Source organism: Gymnodraco acuticeps, unplaced genomic scaffold (assembly GCF_902827175.1).
Source record: "Gymnodraco acuticeps unplaced genomic scaffold, fGymAcu1.1, whole genome shotgun sequence".
NCBI classification, from domain to species: domain Eukaryota; kingdom Metazoa; phylum Chordata; class Actinopteri; order Perciformes; family Bathydraconidae; genus Gymnodraco; species Gymnodraco acuticeps.
Genome location: NW_022992247.1, coordinates 675,451 through 696,289, shown reverse-complemented (window position 1 = coordinate 696,289; position 20,839 = coordinate 675,451). Strand labels below are relative to the sequence as shown.

Genomic DNA, 20,839 nt, shown 5'->3' with positions numbered 1-20,839 from the left:
TCTGTTTTTTTATTTCCCCATTATTTTACCATTTGCCAATTTCTCCATTAAAATAACACTCATTATCCAAGATAAAACGTGTGTGTGTGTTTATGACAGTATCCATTTACTCACCCAGCAGGTTCTGGACCAGCTGTGTGTTGGGCACCAGGGGCTCGGGGTGTGTGTACATGCAGTATCTGCTGTGCTGGACCTGCCGCAGGGCTTCAAAGTTGCCAAGCAGGATGTCACACAGCCACTGCGCGTTCACACACGGGATCTTCCACTCCTTAGCCTTCTCATATTTCAGCCCACTGGGTCTGAGGAGAGATCAGCAAGATGACCATATGACTCACACGGTTCTGCTAATAAGTGCTACACAACACATAGGTTTTGCCTTCTTACATTTAGCAGTCCTTTATCACTTATTAATGTAACAAAATCAAACTCGACGGCAGCGGGGACATTTCTATCCAGGTATTTGTTTGTGTTTTTACAAAGTTAGGAAAGGACAGTTTGAGGTAAGCTTGCTGTATCCTTATGGATGAAATAAGTTAGCTCAGTCTCCTAACTCAGTGGTTCCCAACCTTTTTGGTCTGGTGTACCCCTTGAGCTGGTCTCCATTCTATAAGTACCCTTTCACTCATCTGTGATGATTCGCCTGGATTTGTTCTTGTTTTAAACCCTTTGTAATCGTATTCAACCCAACTGCTCCTTAGATGAAAGTTACTTGTCTAACTCACCCTTAAGCCCCTGAACCTGATTTTCAGGTTTCAGGTTCGAAAATGACTATATCCTCACTTCTAAAAGGGGTAAATTAATCATCTTCTTTCTCAAAGCAATGATAAACCTGTGAGTTGGATATAGAAAAGTCAGAATCAATATAGATGTTTTTATTTTAAAGTAAATTTAGATTTAACATAGTAAAAAAATGTAAATTATAGTGTCCGTCCAAAAAGAAAACCTTACTTATAGTGAAAACCACCCTTGAATGATGGGATAGTAGACTAAAAGCTTTAGGAATCCAAACTATAACATATAATAATTACCCTGTATCAAGATTGATGCAAAAAAAGTGACATTTGACCTTTTTAGAGAGATTTAGCAGAAGAAACCCACTTCTGGGGTCATTTGGGTGGATTTGCCATATCTCTGGAACCCATTGGTCGATTTTGATGATTGACACCTCTTTTGAACCGTTAGAGCCAATAGAATGGAGAGGGAGTTCCTAAATCCACCTACACGTTACCATTGAGGAGTGAGAGTGATGCGCACACAGTTTGCCCAAAACCGAAAGCTATGTTATGCTCTGAAAACTGAAAACTAGGCTGAAGTTGAATAGTCCATTTAGCTTAGGAACCTTCCTAACGGAGTGAAATGACCCGGAAGTCCCTCAGTGGCAGCCATGATAAGTGCCGTTCCAATTCTCGATGATAGGAAAGGAGGTTTCAAGCTTCCTTTATAACCTCCTTTAGCTTAGGAACCACTGGACCTCCCTAACCGAAAGGAGAGGAGAAAATGCTGCCCCACAATGCCTTGCAGCCGCAGCATTTGCCGTCACACAACAGTCGGCCGTTCACGGAAACAACCGATTATGACCGAGAAATGATATCATGAAAGTTATGGTGCTTATTAAGCTTTTTAAAACGTATGTGGTAAGTTGCCAAAGTGCTTTGTTTTGAACGTTCATCAGTATTATAATCAAAAAGAGAAATATGAACGTTAGTTTTTACTGAAATGATCAAATAAAGTCAACATTTCACTGAGCTGTGTGGGGTTTGTTCAACTTTTAAAAGATCTTTGAATGGTGATATACAGAGTGATAGATGTTAAGGACTAATGTTTATAATAAATACATCTGTATTGATTTTAAGATCTTTTCATACAATCATACGTATTGGGATCATTTGTATTAATGTGGACCGGAGGGAGAGGGTGACGAGCATAAGTTTCACTTTCATTTTTTATTTCAATTCCAACTTTGGTCATGAAGAATATGTTTCTCTGTTGTCCACGTTCATAAAGCATAAAACAACAGCATCAGAGCACGGTGCAGAGTCTCTAGATGAGTTTACAGTAGTCCCTCGTTCTTATTAAACATCCATGTTGTAGTCCGCTGTATAGAAAACTGTAGTTTCCATACTTTCCCCACAGCAGCAGACGCACATTCATGACGTCCGCTGGCGCATCATAAACACGTCGGATAGTGAAAGTGCAGTCGATTCTCTAAAGTACCGCAGTCTCTTCTCCTAAGTCCTTTTGAATTCTCCTATCCACTATCCCTTAACCCCGTGACCTTAAACTCAGAGGTCAAGGAATAGACGATAGGGTTAGACGTTAGGAGCTGATTTTTGGATTATCCGACCGCAGCCCTGGACTTATTGCCATAAATATGATGGATTATCAGTAATAATTTCAAAGTGACACAGAGACATTGGATTAACCTTCAGCAGCGTTTATCTGCGTTTTAATGTCCTTGAACACAACTTTTGATCAGAAAACAGCAAAGGTAAGACGTATTTTCTGTTTTGGCTCAGTAAAGTGAAGTTGTGTGTTATCTTTGCTGGCTTTCGCTGCCCTGAGTTTTGGTCGCGCAGTGATGATACTTATACCATTGGAATCCGTGGAATCTCAGCTTTCAGATGATATCTTGTTTATGATCGATCCGATGAAGTATACAATATTTATACCGTGAGTTATGTGCCAAGTGTGTTAGCACTCTTTCGCTTAGTGCTAATTCAGAGGCTTGGCGTTAGACTTGTGTTTTGTTTCGGTAAAAATGGTTCATATCGTCAGGTAGCTGAGTTTCTTCCCGTTAAGTGGGTATGACACATTCATAGTTTGTTAAATGTTAAGAAGCATTTAAACTTGATACTTACACTTATTGTCAGTGAAAATAATAATAGCAGTTTCTACATCTGTTGTTAAGACTTATTAAGTCTTCAGGCTTAAGTGTTAAGGCTTTTGAAGGAGATTTGCGGTTGCTTGTCTTTCATAATCTTTGATAGTTCTGGGAGCAGGACACCAGGCTTATGAACATTGATTTAGTGGTTTTTTTTGTAGAAATATATTGTAATCCCCAATCCTTCAGCACTGTAGCCAGGCTGACAGAGAGCCACAGCTCGATTGAGCCTTCTATTCCCATAGCACTCAGTAGTAATGATTTTATGTGCTTTTTTAATGATAAAATTGTTACTCTTAGAAACAAAATTAATAACCTCTTGCCTTTGACCAGTATAGTGTTATCAACAGCTCCCGGAAACGTAAGTTCTAATATTACACTAGATAGTAAACTAGAATGCTTTTCAGCCATAAACCTTGAACAATTAAATTCAATGATTCTCTCTTCCAAACCATCAACGTAACGTGCATGTTAGACCCAATTCCAACTAAGCTGTTGAAGGAAGTGTTTCCATTAATTAGCACTTCTTTATTAAATATTATGAATATGTCTTTATTATCAGGCTATGTTCCACAATCATTCAAAGTAGCAGTGATAAAACCGCTTCTTAAAAAGCACAACCTCGATCCAGAGGTTTTAGCCAATTATAGACCTATTTCCAATCTTCCGTTCCTCTCAACAATTCTTGAGAAAGCGGTCGCAAAACAGCTGTGTGATTACTTAAAAAACAATGATTTATTTGAAGATTTTCAGTCTGGCTTTAGAACACATCATAGCACAGAGACAGCTCTGGTTAAAGTCACAAATGACATTCTAATAGCCTCTGACAAGGGACGTGTCTCTATTCTTGTTTTGCTCGATCTCAGTGCTGCATTTGATACTATCGACCATGATATCCTATTGCAAAGACTACAGCACTTATGGCGCGTTTCCACTGCAGCGGGTAGCTCGCTTTAAGCGTGCCGAGCCGTGCGGGGCCCGTTTTTGGTTGCGTTTCCACTTGGCCTAGTTTTGGCCCGGGGCTACTTTTTCACCTTTTTTCTGGCCCGACTAAATCGTGGTTCTAGGGCCAGGAACAACCAGGCTGAGTCGGGCTGAGTATGCTAAACTAGAGAGAGAATCGCTGGCAAGGGGGCTACAACTACAACAAGATGAACATATTTGACCGTGATTTAATTGCAATACACGTTTCAAAATGATGCCGAAGTAACAACATACTGATACCGGTTAGTAAAAACCATGAATTAATGCTTTGACAAGTCTGCAGACAGACGGCAGGCGAAAAACCCTTTTAAAATGCGTGCTTTCTAAATGGAGCTTGGCTAAGCTAACGTTATATATACAGACATAAATAAACCAGCGACTGTATTCGCCATGACACAGGCAGTCTGTGGTTTGTACTTGTTTAACTTTTGTCTAGTTTCTGAACAGATATGAAGAGCTGTGAGCTCTGAGTGCTAAGAGCTAACGGCTGTGTTGTTTTTTGGGGTGCTCATTGAAGATGACGTCACGGGTCCGCCTACACTGCGTTACTATAGTAACTACCCCAGTTCCTAAATTATAATGGAAGCGCAGCATTAAAGTGAGCCGGGCCTAATAAGGCCTAACCAAACCGAGCGAGGCCGAGCGAGGCCTGCAGTGGAAACGCGCCATTAGTTGGCATACAGGGAACTGCTTTAGGCTGGTTTAGGTCCTATCTATCTGAACGCTCTCAGTTTGTACGTGTCAACGATGAATCTTCCATGCAAACCAAAGTGAGCCATGGAGTGCCACAGGGCTCAGTGCTCAGGACCTATTTTGTTCACATTATATATGCTTCCGTTAGGCAATATTATAAGGAATCATTCTGTAAATTTCCACTGTTATGCGGATGATACTCAACTATATTTATCAATCAAGCCTGATGAAACCAATCACCTAAATATAATTCAAGACTGCCTCAAGGACTTAAAAACGTGGATGACCTTAAATGTTTTGATGTTAAACACGGCTAAAACTGAAGTTATTGTACTCGGCCCAAAGAATCTACGAAACAAACTATCTAAAGATATAGAGATATAAAGATATAAGATATATGGATGGCATTTATTTGGCCTCCAGTGAGACTGTAAGGAATCTTGGTGTTATATTTGATCAGGATTTTTCCTTTAACGCCCACATAAAATCAATTTCAAGGACCGCCTACTTCCATCTACGTAACATTGCAAAAATCAGGCATATCTTGCCTCAAAACGATGCAGAGAAACTAGTCCATGCATTTGTTACTTCACGGCTGGATTATTGTAACTCCTTATTATCAGGGTGTACCAAGAAGTCAGTCAAGTCGCTTCAGCTGATTCAAAATGCTGCAGCTCGTGTACTAACCAGAGTTAGGAAAGGGACCACATTACTCCTGTTCTGGCTGCCTTACACTGGCTCCCTATAGCACACAGGATAGAATTTAAAATTATTCTTCTCGCCTACAAAGCCGTTAATGGGCAGGCGCCATCTTACCTTAAAGAACTCATTATACCCTACTGTCCTACTAGGGCATTGCGTTCCAAGAATGCAGGGTTGTTGGTTGTTCCTAGAGTCTCTAAAAGTACAATGGGAGCCAGAGCCTTTCTTATCAAGCTCCACATTTGTGGAATCAGCTTCCAGTTTGTGTTCGGGCGGCAGACAGCCTATCCGTTTTTAAGAGTACGCTTAAGACCTTCCTTTTTGATAAAGCTTATAGTGATAAAATAATCTAATAAGAGTGCATTGACGTAGATACGTTGTGCCTCTTCACCTATACATTTTAGTTCTTGCTCTTTCACTTAAATCCTAAAAACTTAGATCTTATATTTAAAACTTTATCCAAAACCTTTCCCCTCTCTGACCTCTCGAGGTTCTATTAGAGGGTAACAGGTTGCAGAGATGCCTATTCCGGCCGGGGAGTGTGGAACGTAGTCACAGACCTACTCCTCACCTCTCACCAATTCCAATTCAGGTTCCAGTGGGGACCTTTCTCCCTGCGTGTGCCTCTCCACCTCCGTTTCTTACTTCTTACTTGCTACCCTTTTCCCTCAACCTATCCTAAGGGAGTGCATGTACGTAGACACGTTACTTTAGCTGCTATAGGCTTGGACTGTTGGGGGGGGGGACCTTACTCCGTCTTTCTGTCTGTTTGTACCTGTGTACTCTCATGTTCCGATTAACCCAGTTTCCCCCAAATCTCTTTTTTGTGTCTACATATACGCCGGGATCCTGAGTTGAGGCTAATCCTGTTGCTGTGGTCGTGTGTCCTGGATCCTCTATCCTGAGTACTGGATCGGAGTCCTGGAATTCGAGTCGTGCTGAACCTGTCTCTGTGGTCCTGCCTGACTCTCATCATACTACTTCCCTGATGGCTCCCACAGGACTGCTGACATCCTTGTGGATTCATCTTCTTATTATAGACACATGCATTTCCAAACATTTGGTCTTTTCAAACATTTGGTCTACCTACGCTGTAAAATGTATTATCTCTTCGATTTACACACGGCATCTATTGCACGTCTGTCCGTCCTGGGAGAGGGATCCCTCCTCTGTTGCTCTCCCTGAGGTTTCTCCCATGTTCCCTTTAAACTGTGGGTTTTCTCCGGAAGTTTTTCCTTGTACGATGTGAGGGTCTAAGGACAGAGGGTCTAAGGACAGAGGGTGTTGTATTGTCATACTGATATTCTGTACAAACTGTGAAGTCCACTGAGACAAATGTAACATTTGTGATATTGGGCTATATAAATAAACATTGATTGATGGATTGATGGATTGATTGATTGATTGATTGATTGATTGATTGATTGATTGATTGATGGATTGAATCCTCTCAAGTACCCCAGGGGTCCTCAAACCCCCGGTTGGGAACCACTGTCCTAACACAGTTGGCAACAAGTGATAAATAAACTCGCATAAATGGTCAACCACCAACTACGGATGGACGGGTACCCAGAGCCCAGGTATCAGCATGACATCGACTGAAAGTGTATGATCAGAGCTACAATTGACACCTGCAGCAACCCCCCCCCTCCCCTCACTCTTTGCAGATGAGGACGGTGTTACTGCGACATAGATATCCTGTGTATCTGGCACCAGCCAGGTAGGCCATCAGCTTCAGGTCGTCCCTGTCAGCGTCCACAAAACCCGTCACTGAGATTATCTGATGGAGAGGACAGGCAGACAGCATCAGACATACAATAGTAATATACATAAGACACTGACAATGGCAGAAATGAGCAGAAAGTGAAATAATAAATTAGTATTACTTATTGTCTTAGCCTACAATGCCAAAAAGAAAAAAGGCACTTCCTTGTGTTGCTATATCCAGTACACCATCAGATAACACTCATGAATGATAGCAGCAGACATGTGTCGGCTGGACCTACGTGCTGAGAGCAGGGTTTGGCCCCAGGGGGGAAGGCGAAGGGCAGATGTAACGTTCGATGAGGAGGAACCATCCTCTTCCTCTTCAGGACGGTGTTGAGCCAGTGGGCAGTTACACAGCGCTTCCCCTCTCTGAGAGCCTGCCACAGAAAACAACATAATCATCAACGACACGGACAAAGATGGACAAAAGCGTGAACTGTGGGCTCGCCGGAGCATCGCAGCGGGGGTAGTACGCAGGCTACTGTCCCGCAGCTGCTGCCTCTCTGTTGGACTCCGGTACTGCACATTACTGACGAGACGTTTCTCAGTGAAACATTCGGGGCTTTTCAGAAAACATCCGGGGCTTGAGCCCAAGTAGCCACCCCCTAGCGCCCCCACTGTCACCGATTAACATCTGAAACTTCTATGTGTTTTAAAAACTCTGGACGGCTAACATCTCGCTGTTACTTAGCCGCCTTTAGCTTAGTAGTGGTGATATTTGCGACCGTGATGTAGATTATTTATAGCCTAAGGCAGAAATGTGTGAGACACAGAGCTCATTTCCTGCAATTATTTATTTTGGGTCTGCCTACAGAAAAAGTCATCACTGCACCACTCTACTAATGCAAAATGAATGTACACATTACATTGAAGGAAAGTCTCTCGGGAATCGGGTTACATTAATGCAGAGTTTCTGGACAATTTAGACTTTTTGCACATTACACAATATTCATACCATGCACATTCTTTAAACTTTGTTGTATAGCTCTTTTGTGTTTAAAAAATATATTCAACAAATATCACCAGATTGTTTTCTCTTACTATGTTTACTGTGACTGGTATGCACCTAAACACCAAGAAAAACTTGGGATTCTGATTGGTTCGGACGGTCTGCAGTGTTTAACTTTGGTAGAGTTCTGTTCTGATAGCACACATTACCTGAACATACATGCTGCTGACTTGACTCTCACACAGCAGGTGTGTGCAGCGGCTGGTCAGGGTGGGGTCTACAGCACCCCCACATGCCTGGATCACCTGAGGAAGGGGTTTGGCAAACATGAAATAATCCACAGCAGAATTAAAAACAATTCTCCATCTTTGCTTATTGGCACTATTTTAAAACACATGTTAGATGCATTAATGTCTTACTCTCTTCCATGTAGCAAGGAGTTGTTTGTCAGCCATCTGTTCTGGGTAGTCAGCAATAGCAAACACACAGCCGAGCAGGAAGCCATCCTGTGGAACTGAGAGTTGGAATAGTAAGAAAGTGAATCTGCAGGTTCTTGTTCTAGTCCTCAATTCATGCGATTAGTTCAGTGCATGACATTAAAGAGCCTGTGACACGAGTTTCCCCCATCATCCAAACACATCAATTTGAGTAAATATTGTCCCCTTGAAAACCGTTATTGAACTGATTTTGGATATTTGTACTTTGATAACCATTAATCTGCCCTTCAATGTTGACCATTTCCTGGATCTTCTCGGGGATTCTTCAAGTCCCGCCAAATTACGTGTGACGTCATTGCGGGCACAGCGCTCCAGCTGCACCGTTCAGGATCCCAGCATCTGCATGCAAACGCACGATGGTGCACACAGCAGCAAGCTCAGACAGCGATGACAGTTTAATGTTGAACGTGTCTGAGAGCTCATATGAGGCTGAAGGATCGCTTTATGTTGTATCTGTTAGAAGTTTAGGAATTAGGTGCGTCAATATGGGCGATCATACAGTCATGTAGCCAGTGGTGGAATGGGACTAAAAATCATCCCGGGACTCTCGACCGGCCCACTTCGGTACCGCTAGTAAGTTGTCAACCGGGGGAGTGGGGGATGTCAGGGGCGGCGGGTGCTGTAGATAGTACATGTAAATATTTAAATATTTGTGTCACTGCATCCTGGTAAAATACAAATATAATGCAATGTGTGTGTCTTTGACATTAGCGCTGCCAGCCACCTGTGCCCTGTACTACGAAGCCAGTTCAACATACCCTGGATATGTTTGAGTAACAAACTAACTAACAACAACAAACTAACAAACGAGATCTCGCTAAGCGGTCCTACGACGCTGGTTATCAACTCGGTAAATCAAGCCAGGGTTTCTCTCACCAGCTGAGAGCGCGTTCACGTCTAAGACACGAGTGGATCTGACTTTAATTACATTTGACTCGAGTGTTTCGTCAACATAATGTGTTGCTAAAAATAATACTTCTGCATACAGTATGTGACACTGTAAGTGTTGCACGGCCAGACACGGCAGATAAGGAAATATATGATATATTATGATTAGGGCCGGGACTTTAACGCGTTAATTAAGATTAATTAATTACACAAAAATTAACGCGTTAAAAAAATTAACGCATTTTAATCGCACTTATTTTTGCACCGCGGAACGTTTCTCACTGGATGAGTTTCAGGCGTACCGATTATACTGGAGCACCAACTAACGTTCATGACTTCAGACAACAACAAACCACAGTGAACAACAGTGGGAAATGTTGTTTTAAAAAACGGACGGATGGAAGCGTCGATAAGAGCACGGTTGTGTGCAAATTATGCAAAAAGGAATTCGCATATCACCGCAGCACATCAAGCCTCAAGTATCACCTCAATGCAAAAACATATAGCAGCTAGCGTGGAAGCTAGCGTGGACGTTAGCCTCTTTTATCGCGTTCACACCAAAAAGAGCCGGTACTAAAATTAGTTCATGAGAACCTTTTTACCCCCACGAAAGTCCCTGCTAGAGAGCAGAGAGCTGCTAGAGAGCAGGGACTTTCGTACGGATCTCTTGTGAGAAAAGAGCTATATGTCTGATTGGCTGGGTGGATTGCAAACCACGCCCCGTAAAACTCCCAAAAAGTTTTGTGAAGCCGCCATTTTATTATCCTCGCATTAGCATTATTAGCATTAGCCCAGCGCAGAAACGCGGAGAGACTAACTTATGGCAACACAAAATAAAACATGGGAGCGGTGGAGATGAGGAGGTGTCGGCGTTCTGGCGATTTACTCGGAAGGCTTCTCACTGTTCTCAGGTCAAATATGTATATGCGATTAAAAATGCGATTAATTTCGATTAATTAATTACAAAGCCTCTAATTAATTAGATTAATTTTTTTAATCGAGTCCCGGCCCTAATTATGATATTATATGATCGATGATCTGATTGATGATGTAATATGAATGATAAGTGCGACACGTCGGCGTCTTCTCTGCATACGGCAGTTTAAACTGTATTTCCTTTATCCTGTAATATGACTTGAGAGATTTAAACTCCGCACACTGAGTTGATCTCTTTTCTATAGACGCCGGAGGCGGGCAGCGTCAGGTAAAAAAAGTTATTTAGCCTTCCCAAACCTGAGCCTCACGCGCCGCCTATGGGGGATGTGCTAGTGACTTATCCGACCGGCCCACTTCGGTACCGGCCCATCGGGATTCGTCCCGATGGCCAGTCCGCCACTGCACCCAGCCCACGTAAACTGTCAACGGGGGGAGCCTCGCTGCGGGTAAACGGTGGACCTGGTGTCCCGATCGGAGTGGGAATAATCATAATAATAATCCGTGCATTTTATCCATGAATTTCCCCAACATTGTGGTGAAAAAAACACACGTTTAATCCATGTTGGTGTACTACAACTACAAAAAGCATCGGTTTGTTTTCTCATCAGGAAATGCAGACCGGCTCAAACAAACTATTTGTAATCATCATCCTCACGATCATTTAATGTATCATATGTTCGCCGAATTGACATGAAAGCACTAATACATGTAGTTTCATCCACTTGAGTTTACAACTACAAAAATAATCGATTTGTTTTTATATCACATCCTACGGGAGAAAATTCAGTAGCTCTCACTACCGATTTTTAATCCTAATGTAATCATCATCTTCACCACGATCATTTATGTTTATGTTCGCCGAATTGACATGAAAGCACTGACAAATATGAATATACTGTAGTCAACTTCATTAAAACGTTATTAACGTGCCTAAACTCAGTAATTCACCATTTCTACGCATGACAACACACTTTGTCCGTGTTTGGCTCTCTCGCCGCACAGTGAAGCGTTCCCGCATTGACGTCACTTCCGGCTTCCCCCAAAACTTCAAAATGAGTCGAAGGAATTTCCCCGCGATGTTCGAAATTATTGATATTTATCGGAACGGTATCGCTTTTTCTTTTTTAAACTGACAGTTCGAGATTACTAGTAGCCCAATATTTCATTGCACAACAGTTGTTGGGATGCTGTCACAGGCTCTTTAAGGATTTTGGGAGATGGCCCTATGGGCCGTCTAAGCTAATTTAAAGATGGCCCTGAGCCCAATAGAGATTGCCCTGAAAAATGCGCGCGGACGAAATGACGCACGAAGGGTTTGGGGGGGCCTCCCCCTAGAACATTTAGATTTGTGCAGGTCTTAGATGCTGTCTGGTGCATTCTCTAGACTGAATTATAAGATGAACCACCACAATATTATATTGTACAAAGAATTTTTATTCTTCATTTCACTTGTTTGTTTGTTTGTTTGTGTTTGCTCGCTTGCATGCCCTGCATAGCTATAAGAAACAATTAAGTTGTTGGTCAAGACACTTTCCATCTGATGAAGGCAAATGGCTTCCCAGATGTAAAAAAGTAGAAAACATTACATTCAGTTATTAATGCCAAAACAAACATTATTTACACTATTAAAAATGTTTGTAATGTTATCTACTGTAAGTTGGTCGAACGAATGCCCCTTCATCCGGAAGCTGACGGAGCAGACCCGAGCAGTAGTCGAGAGGAGCCGAGCGCATCCGCGAAGCACACAAAATGGCGACGTCAGAGTTCCCGTTAGCCGGCAAATCTAAATCTCTTCGTTCAAAATAATTTCCCTTTAGCGCAATACCGCTTCAGTTGCGCCACTTATGTGACAGACCAGAAGAGTATGTGACAGACGAGAATAGTCAATTCTAATGTCTAACACTTAATGTGGAGAAAGAGATGTCCTGTGTGGGTTGATTGTGCGTTGATCTGTTGGTAATGCCTCGGGGTTCCGGTGGGCATGTAAACAAATGCATAATGCTGCGCTATACTTTGTGGTCTCACCCAGTTGCATAGCGACACTTATTGTTTAGGTGTCTTTTAATAAGCAGGTAGTCCTATCATTAGCTAGAACTAGCTGGATCTGATCGATATGGACATAAACGCGAGTGAAGTCTAATCTGACGGGAGAGAGAGATCAGCTGCTGCTGACGAGTTGATACGCAGCTCTGCATGATCAGCGGTGAGCGGACAAAACACACACTTCAGGTTAGAATATCACACGTAGCTATTTTAATGACCTCTCAAACTACCTAAACTAGTTATAGATATGTTTAGTTTTACTGTCGGGTCACTCATTACTGGATCCGCGAGCTGCATGATACTGGCATAATAGATTGCCCGATGGGGCAACCAGCAGGTGAGGCTTCATTGCCCGAGCTAAATACTAGATGGCCCCGGGCCATCGGGCAGCCCTTAATGTGGAGCCCTGGTGTTTTATATATTTTAAGTGTGAGTTTCTAGAAAAGCGTTGTATAAATAAAATGTATTATTATTCATGTTATTACTCACTTTCTTGACCGGGCTCGTGTCCGAACAGCTGGGAGATGTGTGGAGCCTGCTGTAGCTGCGGCTGCAGGGCAGTCTGCTGCTGGGTCTGCTGGGTCAGCTGGGTCTGCTGTTGCAGAGCCTGCTGCTGCTGCTGATGATTCTGTAGGTGCTGCTGCTGCTGCTGGATCTGCTGCATGTGTTGCTGCTGCTGCAGGAAATGCTGCTGCTGCTGCTGCTGCTGCAGATGCTGTTGGTGTAGCTGCTGATGATTCTGCTGCTGCTGCTGCTGCTGCTGCTGCTGCTGCTGCTGCTGCTGCTGCAACATCTGCATGCGTTGCTGTTGTTGGAACTGCTGCAGCTGCTGTTGCAGAGCCTGTTGCTGCTGCAGCTGCTGCAGCCCAGGCCGGAGGAGCTGCTGGGGCCGGAGCTGCTGCTGGGAGAATGCATGTTGTTGCTGCTGCTGTTGTTGTTGTTGTTGTTGTTGTTGTTGTTGTTGCTGCGTAATCATCTGCTGTTGGTGAATTTGTTGCTGCTGTTGTTGCAAAAACTGTTGCTGCTGTTGGGGTAACTGTGCAAACCCTTGTTGAGGGACCTGTGGCTGTTGCTGCTGTTGGTGGTGGAGCTGCATCATTTGATGCTGCTGCTGCTGCTGCTGCTGCTGGAGGTGCATAATGGGATGTTGCGGTTGCTGTGGTAACTGTTGCTGCTCAGCTGCCTGGTGTGACTGTTGCAGTAACTGCTGCTGCTCTGCTGTAAGGGGCTGGCCGGCCGGTTTAGACGGGAAGAGAAGAGGGTTGGTACTGTTAGGGGTTTGAGCATGGCTCTGATTGGTCTGTTGCTCCAATGGCTTTGTCTGATTGGCTGTCAGATTCTGGATGATCTGCAACAGAGGAGGACAAGGGAGAATTAGCAATGTAGAAAGGTCCCAATGATATCAGTGTGGTAATTTGGTGTCATTGTTTGTTTACATTCATTAAATTGTACAATTACAGCAGGCAGGGATTTTTTTACATGTGCTACGTTGGCAGGTCGATTGGCTGGCTGCATGTCAGAGTTGTTGGTTATGTTGCGGAGGGTTCTAGCAGCTGGGCTCCACCCAGGGACGCCCTCTGGAACTGGTACACCTAAATATCAGACAGAGGTGAAACGTTAATTTACAGCATACTGGGTTAGAAATATGTAATGCCTTCAATAAAAAAGTCCTGCCATTGAACCCATTAACATTCTGGAATAGGAGGTGGAGAAAGTGGAGAAATCTGCCAGTAGACTGGACTGAAAAACTTCAAAGACATTCATCACAAAATCTGAAATCATGGTCTGACAGAGTGAGGCCTCTTTGAGCTGTCAATGTTACTTTGGCCCAATCCAAAACCACACCCTACACCCTACTAGGGATGCCAGTGATTATTCGATTATTCAAATATTCGTTACAGTCTCCATAATCGAATATTATTTTTAAAAATCGATTTTATTTATATATTTTTTTATTATTATTTATGTATTTTCTATTTTGTTTTGGCTTAGTTTCAACCAAAATATAGACTAATGCTAATAGTCAATAGTGGTGGTCACACCACCAGTTTGTTTTACTGTAAATTTGGAGGAAGCCTGCGTGCAGAGCAGACTGCTAGATCTGATGGATATAAACATAAACTCGAGTGAAGTCACAGCTGCTGCTGACGGAGACACACGCTCTACATGATCACCTGCAGCGGTGAGCGGAGCAAAAACACACACTAAGAGTTAGAACATCACGCTTAGCTATTTGATCTACTCTGGAACTAGCTCAACTAGTTATAAATATGTTTATTCTTTACTGTCGGGTCACTTATTACAGGTTCTTCAGCGAGCTGCACGAGACTGACGGGCTGTCAGGAGAGGGAGAGGAAAAGAGAGCACCCCGTTTATTTTTCCCATTTTATTATCCAGAGTTTCTGTAAACCTTTGAATAAAGTAGTTCATCTACTATTAGTAGTTTGTTTAAATGCATTAATTATTTTGTTTTTTCATTAACATAAAATAAATCTCACGTACCCCCTGCAGTACTCCAACGTACCCCTAGGGGTCCGCGTACCCCCATTTGAGAACCACTGGTGTAGACCAGTGTTTCTCAAAGTGTGGTCCGCGGACCACTGGTGGTCCGTGAGCGCCCCCTAGTGGTCCGTGAGTATATCGGTAAAATGTCACATTTGAAATTAATTAATTAATTAAAGTTTTTCGCACTCTCGCGGGAATATCTCCGCAATGGAGAGAGCTTAAGTTTCACTTTCGATTGCATGATATAGCCCAGATAAACACCTTCGTCACACATGTGGCCACTTGTTTGTACCATTTTCAGGCAATTTGTAAAAACCGATGTGTTTTTGGACATTTGTGGAGTTAGGTGGTCCGCGAGTGTTTTTTTATTGGTTAAGTGGTCCTTGGTATGAAAAAGTTTGAGAAACACTGGTGTAGACTGACCTGGCTGTATGGCGTGAGTGATGGCGGCGGCAGCAGCAGAGCGAGCCTCAGCAGGCGTAGCAGCTGCGCTGCCGGGGACCGGAGGCACAGTGGCACACAGGTTGATCAACCCACTGCCTGTGGACGGCGCTGGTTCTTTGTTGCCGGGTGGCCCCCCTCGCCGCCTGGCTGTGCCGCTGGAAATAGGGGGCGTCGGGGTGACGACCTCTGCAGGTGTCCAGTTCAGGTTGGGGCCTTCCTTTTCTGTGGAGGAGTCGTCGTCGGAGTCATCGAACATGCGCTCGCTGCGGCGGTCAGTTTTGCGGGGGGAGCTCGGGGAGACGGAGTTCAGTCTTTTGGGTCCCGGCCGTCGGCGGGGGCTGGACTCCTCACCAGACGAGCCGCCACTAGACATCCTGGAACGCCGGGGGCTGAAGCTTCCGTCTGAATGGTAGCGCTGGTCATATGAGTCAGCTTCACTGTCCTCCTCCTCAGGCTCTATGTATGTGAGTCTGGGGTGATACAGCAACTCATCCTTTCTGATTTTTTCTGTGAAGGAGGAAAAAGGAGAGTTGTCACAATTATAGTTCATCATTTCAAGTCTTGTAGTGTTCAGCTGCAGATTGAAATGAGCTTTAAAGATCTCCCATCATGTTATTTTTAGGCATATATTATGGGTCTCAAGATATATCAAAATATATAAAAACATGTCTATGATGTGTTTTGCTGAAAATACCCTCTATTCCAGCCCTGTTAGAGAAACGCAGATTGTGGGTCCTTAGCTATAAAAAATAAAAAAGAGGAGGCGGAGCTAATGCCTGCTCACAATTACCCGGCAGGTATAGTTAAATTCTGCCGTGATTAAACGCCATCATGTTCCAAACTACTTCAAGGATTCAAGAAACCGTATGGAGCTCAAACTCTTTTTCTCTCTCAGGTTTACCACAAGGTGAGTTCCTTTTTTTATTTCCTGCTTTTTTACACATACTCTCTCCAGTACAGGTTAGCTCTGAGTGTTAGCGATGCTTGCTAATGTAAACAAAGACCATATTACGTCCAAAACACGTCAGGCATTGTTTCTGATAGCAACTTTCTGATAGTGCCGTGGGTCCGCATGTCCAATATGACGTAAATCACGTCATATTGGACATTACCCACGGCAAATCTGGATCAGCTCCGTTGTACCTCCGTTTTTAGAGATTTGGGTACGGAGGGAAAGAGTGTGTGTTTTCTTTTCTGACACTTTGTGAGTTCCCTGACACACATATTTATGTATAAAAGACATCAAAATGTGCATTTTGCATGATAGGTCGCCTTTAAGCTATGGTCAGGCATATAGCATCTTCTCCCTTTTTTAGATTCATGTATTTTAACGCAAAAAATACATAAATATATAAGTTTAAATATATTAAAAGACTGGATTATACTTGACAAAAGTGATGATTAGCAACATTATGTTGAAAATATATATTATTATACTTGCATTTTAAGTTCACTTGTTCTTGCACCTTTAAAATAAAAGGATGTGTCCTTATACCTTGAGACTGAAAGGCCATTTTTATATATATATATATATCTTTTTAGTTCATTTTATTTAATCTTTGAATTCTGTAATAGAAAAGTAATCATATTAAAGGTTTGGACTGTTGGTGGTTCAAAACAAGTAACCCGAGTACATGACCTTGGGAAGTGGGAAACTATAACAGGCATATCATCGAATCTTTGAATGAATGCATTGATACAGCAGACACAGCATTACCATCACCTTTAACAGAATGTGTGATCCAGTCTGGGGTGACAATCTTGATGCCCGGGTGTTTCAGGGCACACTCAAACTTGGCCTGAAAGACGAGAAATATACAACCACTGAGTGCCTACAACATGACCAAAACAACTGTATTTCTATGACAGACATTCTTAGCAATAACATGCATGGTGAATATGCAAAATGGTAGAGTACACAGAGCTGGACCTTACCCCCTTCGGTTCCTTCACTACTAAGTGGGTGACCTTCTTGTTGAGGTTAAGTTGACATGCTCCTCCATAAAAGGTTATGTAAGCCCAGAACGCATTGAGATCATCTGGAAGCTACACACAACACACACACACACACACACACACACACACTGAAGTCTTTCAAAGGTAACTCCTGTCAGGTCAGCAAAAGGCCACAGTTACCAAATATAAGTTTAGCTTTTTCAAAATAATGTTGAAGAATAGACAACATTTATCAACCTTTGTGAAATCCATGTCTTAACTAGAATAATTCAAGAGTCTCACACACACAACTCACACTCTTACACACACTTACCTTAGGAAGACAAGCCGTCACACCAAAGAATATTTGTCCTGATTCTGGGGAGAACCCTGTAACACTGGTGCTCATAGTTAGGGAGAAAAAAAGAACATTTCTTTGGGCGAATAAACCCTATTTTTTTCATATCTGGAATCCTAAACATTATTTTTCTCTAGTCATTGCCACTGTTATTTTACATTTTTAAATGACACCACTTGGAGGTATTTTGGACTTGATGGTGGAAGGATACGGTAACAGGTCTCCACATCTGACCGAGAGGATCACCCAGGATGGCTGAAAAACATAGATTAAAGCAAGTTGATATCAACTGCTTTCTCTTTGTTACACTATTTTAAAGCTTACCAAGGTTTTTTTAAAGATGTTTTTAGTTACAGTGATGCAAACACAGGTATGGTGAAAAAAGAGAGCACTATTCGAAGCAGGAAAAAAACAGCGTAATATACCATCTGACAAAGGCCTGTGCTAATAATGCTTCAATTAACTATTCTTTATAATATACTCAGATCAATAGGAGACAGAGATGTTAAGTTATAAATCAAGGGTTTTTATTATTATTTACAGCAGGGGTGGGGAACCTTTTTCCTTTCAATTTTACAACATCCTCCGAGGGCCGTACAAATGATTGAGCTCAACCTCTGCTTAAAAAAACTAAAATCACAGCCCATTCATTTGGCCTTTCTTTCATGCTGTGCAAAGAACAAGCAACTTCTGAATCCAGATATCTTACCATGACTCACGCATCAAATCAAATCAAGTTTTATTTATATAGCACATTTATAAACTATTTTTGGTCGAGCCAAAGTGCTGTACATATAATAAAAATAGCCTACAGTAGAGACACTTTACAGCAAATACAACAGCACAGATTGTTCAGAATATCAGTATGACAATACGACACCCTCTGTCCTTAGACCCTCACATCGTACAAGGAAACACTTCCAGAGAAAACCCACAGTTTAAAGGGAAAATGGGAGAAACCTCAGGGAGAGCAACAGAGGAGGGATCCCTCTCCCAGGACAGACAGACTTGCAATAGATGCCGTGTGTAAATTGAAAAGATAATACATTTTACAGCATATAGACCGAATGTTAGGAAATGCATGTGTCTGTAATAAGAAGATGAATCCACGAGGATGTCAGCTACAATCCTGTGGAAGCCATCAGGGAAGCAGCATGATGAGACCCAAGGCAGGACCGCAGAGACAGCATGCATGCACGTGCACGGTGTGGCATGACCACCAAAACAGAAAGATATGGACACAAGATGTGTGCAAATGTATTTAGTTTCCTATCCATGTGAACATGATTTAAGTGGGGGGGGACCTAACCTCCTCTAGGGGGGTCCGGGGGCATGCTCCCCCGGGAAGATTTGTTTTAAAATATTGAAGTTAAAAGCATCAATCTAGTACACTTTGAGAGCAACATTAAGAGATCTATGGATACATCTCTCAACACCCATATGAAACAGAACTGTAAGCATATTTTTCTTTTTGGATATTTTACAAATCACTCCCCTTTAAAACTCTATTCTTGTTATTGTTAACAACTTTTTTGTTACTGTCATATAGTATTTTATACCTGTTTTTCATTTAGTCTCATTAATAACTATAATGATCATATCAAGGTGTGCCTTAACCTCACTGAGCTGAGGTTATTTGAGCCTCTCAGGAGAGAGCTCTCTTCCACCTGGTTGTAGAAAAGCTCTTTAAATTCGTTAGCATAGCTAGCTAACCAGATGCTAATAACAACAGATCGCCACTGTGCTTACAACTAAAGAAAGACACAGCCACGCAAACACTGCGGCATGTGTACGGCTCCTTATGGGTATTGCAATATTTGAAGAGCTGGAGCGGCGTTCCGGTGCTCTCTGTCAGCACTCCTTTCAGACGAGACATATACCACGTGAAGACACGTTACGCTCGTGTTGTGTTCAAGGAACCTGTCCTTGGCCAGGAAAAACAGGCACTGGCTTGTTTAATTATTTTGCGATCTAGATTTCTTCTTCTTTTTTGAAGTGAGAAGTTGTCCGTCAGTCGGACTGACGGACGGACTCCCCCCCCCAAAACGAAAACGAACTCTTCGGTTCTCCACGAATTACACAAGTCACCCAAATCAGCGTTAAAAAAGCGGGAGGCGCCGAAAAGCGACTAATTTGCATCACTGTAGTTAGAGGTCTGAAATAAGGTCTGTGGTTAACACTAGATTCAAAGATTTTAAGGTTTTGTTCTACAACATAAAATCTGTCAGTCAATACCACACTGCTGAATGCCCTAAGACTCTAAGTGTTATAAAAATGGCGTGTGCAGACAAGTGTCTAAATGAGACAAAAAAACATAATGCCGAACATAAGCCACCTTCAGCTTAGAATCAGAATCGGTTTTATTACAAAGTAGGCTTACACATACGAGGAATTGGCTTTGGTATGTATGTATGTATGTATGTATGTATGTATGTATGTATGTGTGTATGTATGTATGTATGTATGTATGTATGTATGTATGTATGTATGTATGTGTGTATGTATGTATGTATGTATGTATATTAGCTGTGGTGACGTGAAGTCATGCCACCAATGTAGTTCCTTTATAGCCTCACGCAATATTAGAAACCCCAATGTAAAAATCCCATTGTTTTTTTACGAGGGAGCCCTTGCAATGCTAACTTCCGGATCTGCGTACAGTAACATGTCATCACTGCATGGCGCTTGAGCGGTACATGCAAAAATAAAACCAAGCTTAACTTTGTTTAGTATGAACACACTGTGGCACAGGCCTTACCTTGACCACAGGCAGGTCAAACACCTCTCTGGACTCGCCCACCTCGGGGTTGTCCCCGTCCTCTGCGATGATGTGAGTGGCCAAAGCATTGTAGGACACCTCCTTCCCCTTCCCCGCCTTCAGCAGCTGCACCACCTGAAACACCAGCACACCGTTCAGTTCAGATCATCTCACTGCAGACTGCAGCCCAGACTGGCTTCAGCAATGACATCAACATCAGAGCTGCAACCATTCGATGAAGTCAACATGTATTCAGCCTCTCAAACGTGGAGACTTCCTGCTTCTCTCTGTTTTTAAAAAGGTTATTATCTTTTGGTTCTTTAAAACAAGATATATAAAACATCCCCTTGGACTGGGATGGACATGTTTCACTACTTTTTCAAATGGTTTAGTTCAACAGTTAATCGAGAAAGATATTCAGAAGATAAATCTTCTTTATTAGCAGACGTAACTAACAGTTTAAAGAGTGGCCAAAGATCAACAACATGAAATGAAGAGA

At 42.6% G+C, this 20,839-nt stretch overlaps 1 protein-coding gene across 2 annotated transcripts in view; it reads right to left on the bottom strand.

Moving 5' to 3' along the window:
• paxip1 (PAX interacting (with transcription-activation domain) protein 1) overlaps positions 1 to 20,839 on the bottom strand; it is a 41,149-nt gene that overhangs the window by 11,852 nt on the left and 8,458 nt on the right. For both annotated transcript variants that reach the window (XM_034206387.1, XM_034206388.1), the window contains exons 2-14: positions 20,341 to 20,475; positions 17,794 to 17,837; positions 17,559 to 17,622; positions 17,225 to 17,335; positions 17,013 to 17,088; positions 15,269 to 15,796; positions 13,820 to 13,932; positions 12,830 to 13,688; positions 8,396 to 8,490; positions 8,186 to 8,281; positions 7,267 to 7,404; positions 6,919 to 7,040; positions 115 to 299 (exon numbers count right to left, since the gene is read on the bottom strand). In XM_034206387.1, the coding sequence (XP_034062278.1) occupies positions 115 to 299; positions 6,919 to 7,040; positions 7,267 to 7,404; positions 8,186 to 8,281; positions 8,396 to 8,490; positions 12,830 to 13,688; positions 13,820 to 13,932; positions 15,269 to 15,796; positions 17,013 to 17,088; positions 17,225 to 17,335; positions 17,559 to 17,622; positions 17,794 to 17,837; positions 20,341 to 20,475 (2,566 nt within the window). The remainder of the gene's footprint in view (positions 1 to 114; positions 300 to 6,918; positions 7,041 to 7,266; positions 7,405 to 8,185; positions 8,282 to 8,395; positions 8,491 to 12,829; positions 13,689 to 13,819; positions 13,933 to 15,268; positions 15,797 to 17,012; positions 17,089 to 17,224; positions 17,336 to 17,558; positions 17,623 to 17,793; positions 17,838 to 20,340; positions 20,476 to 20,839) is intronic.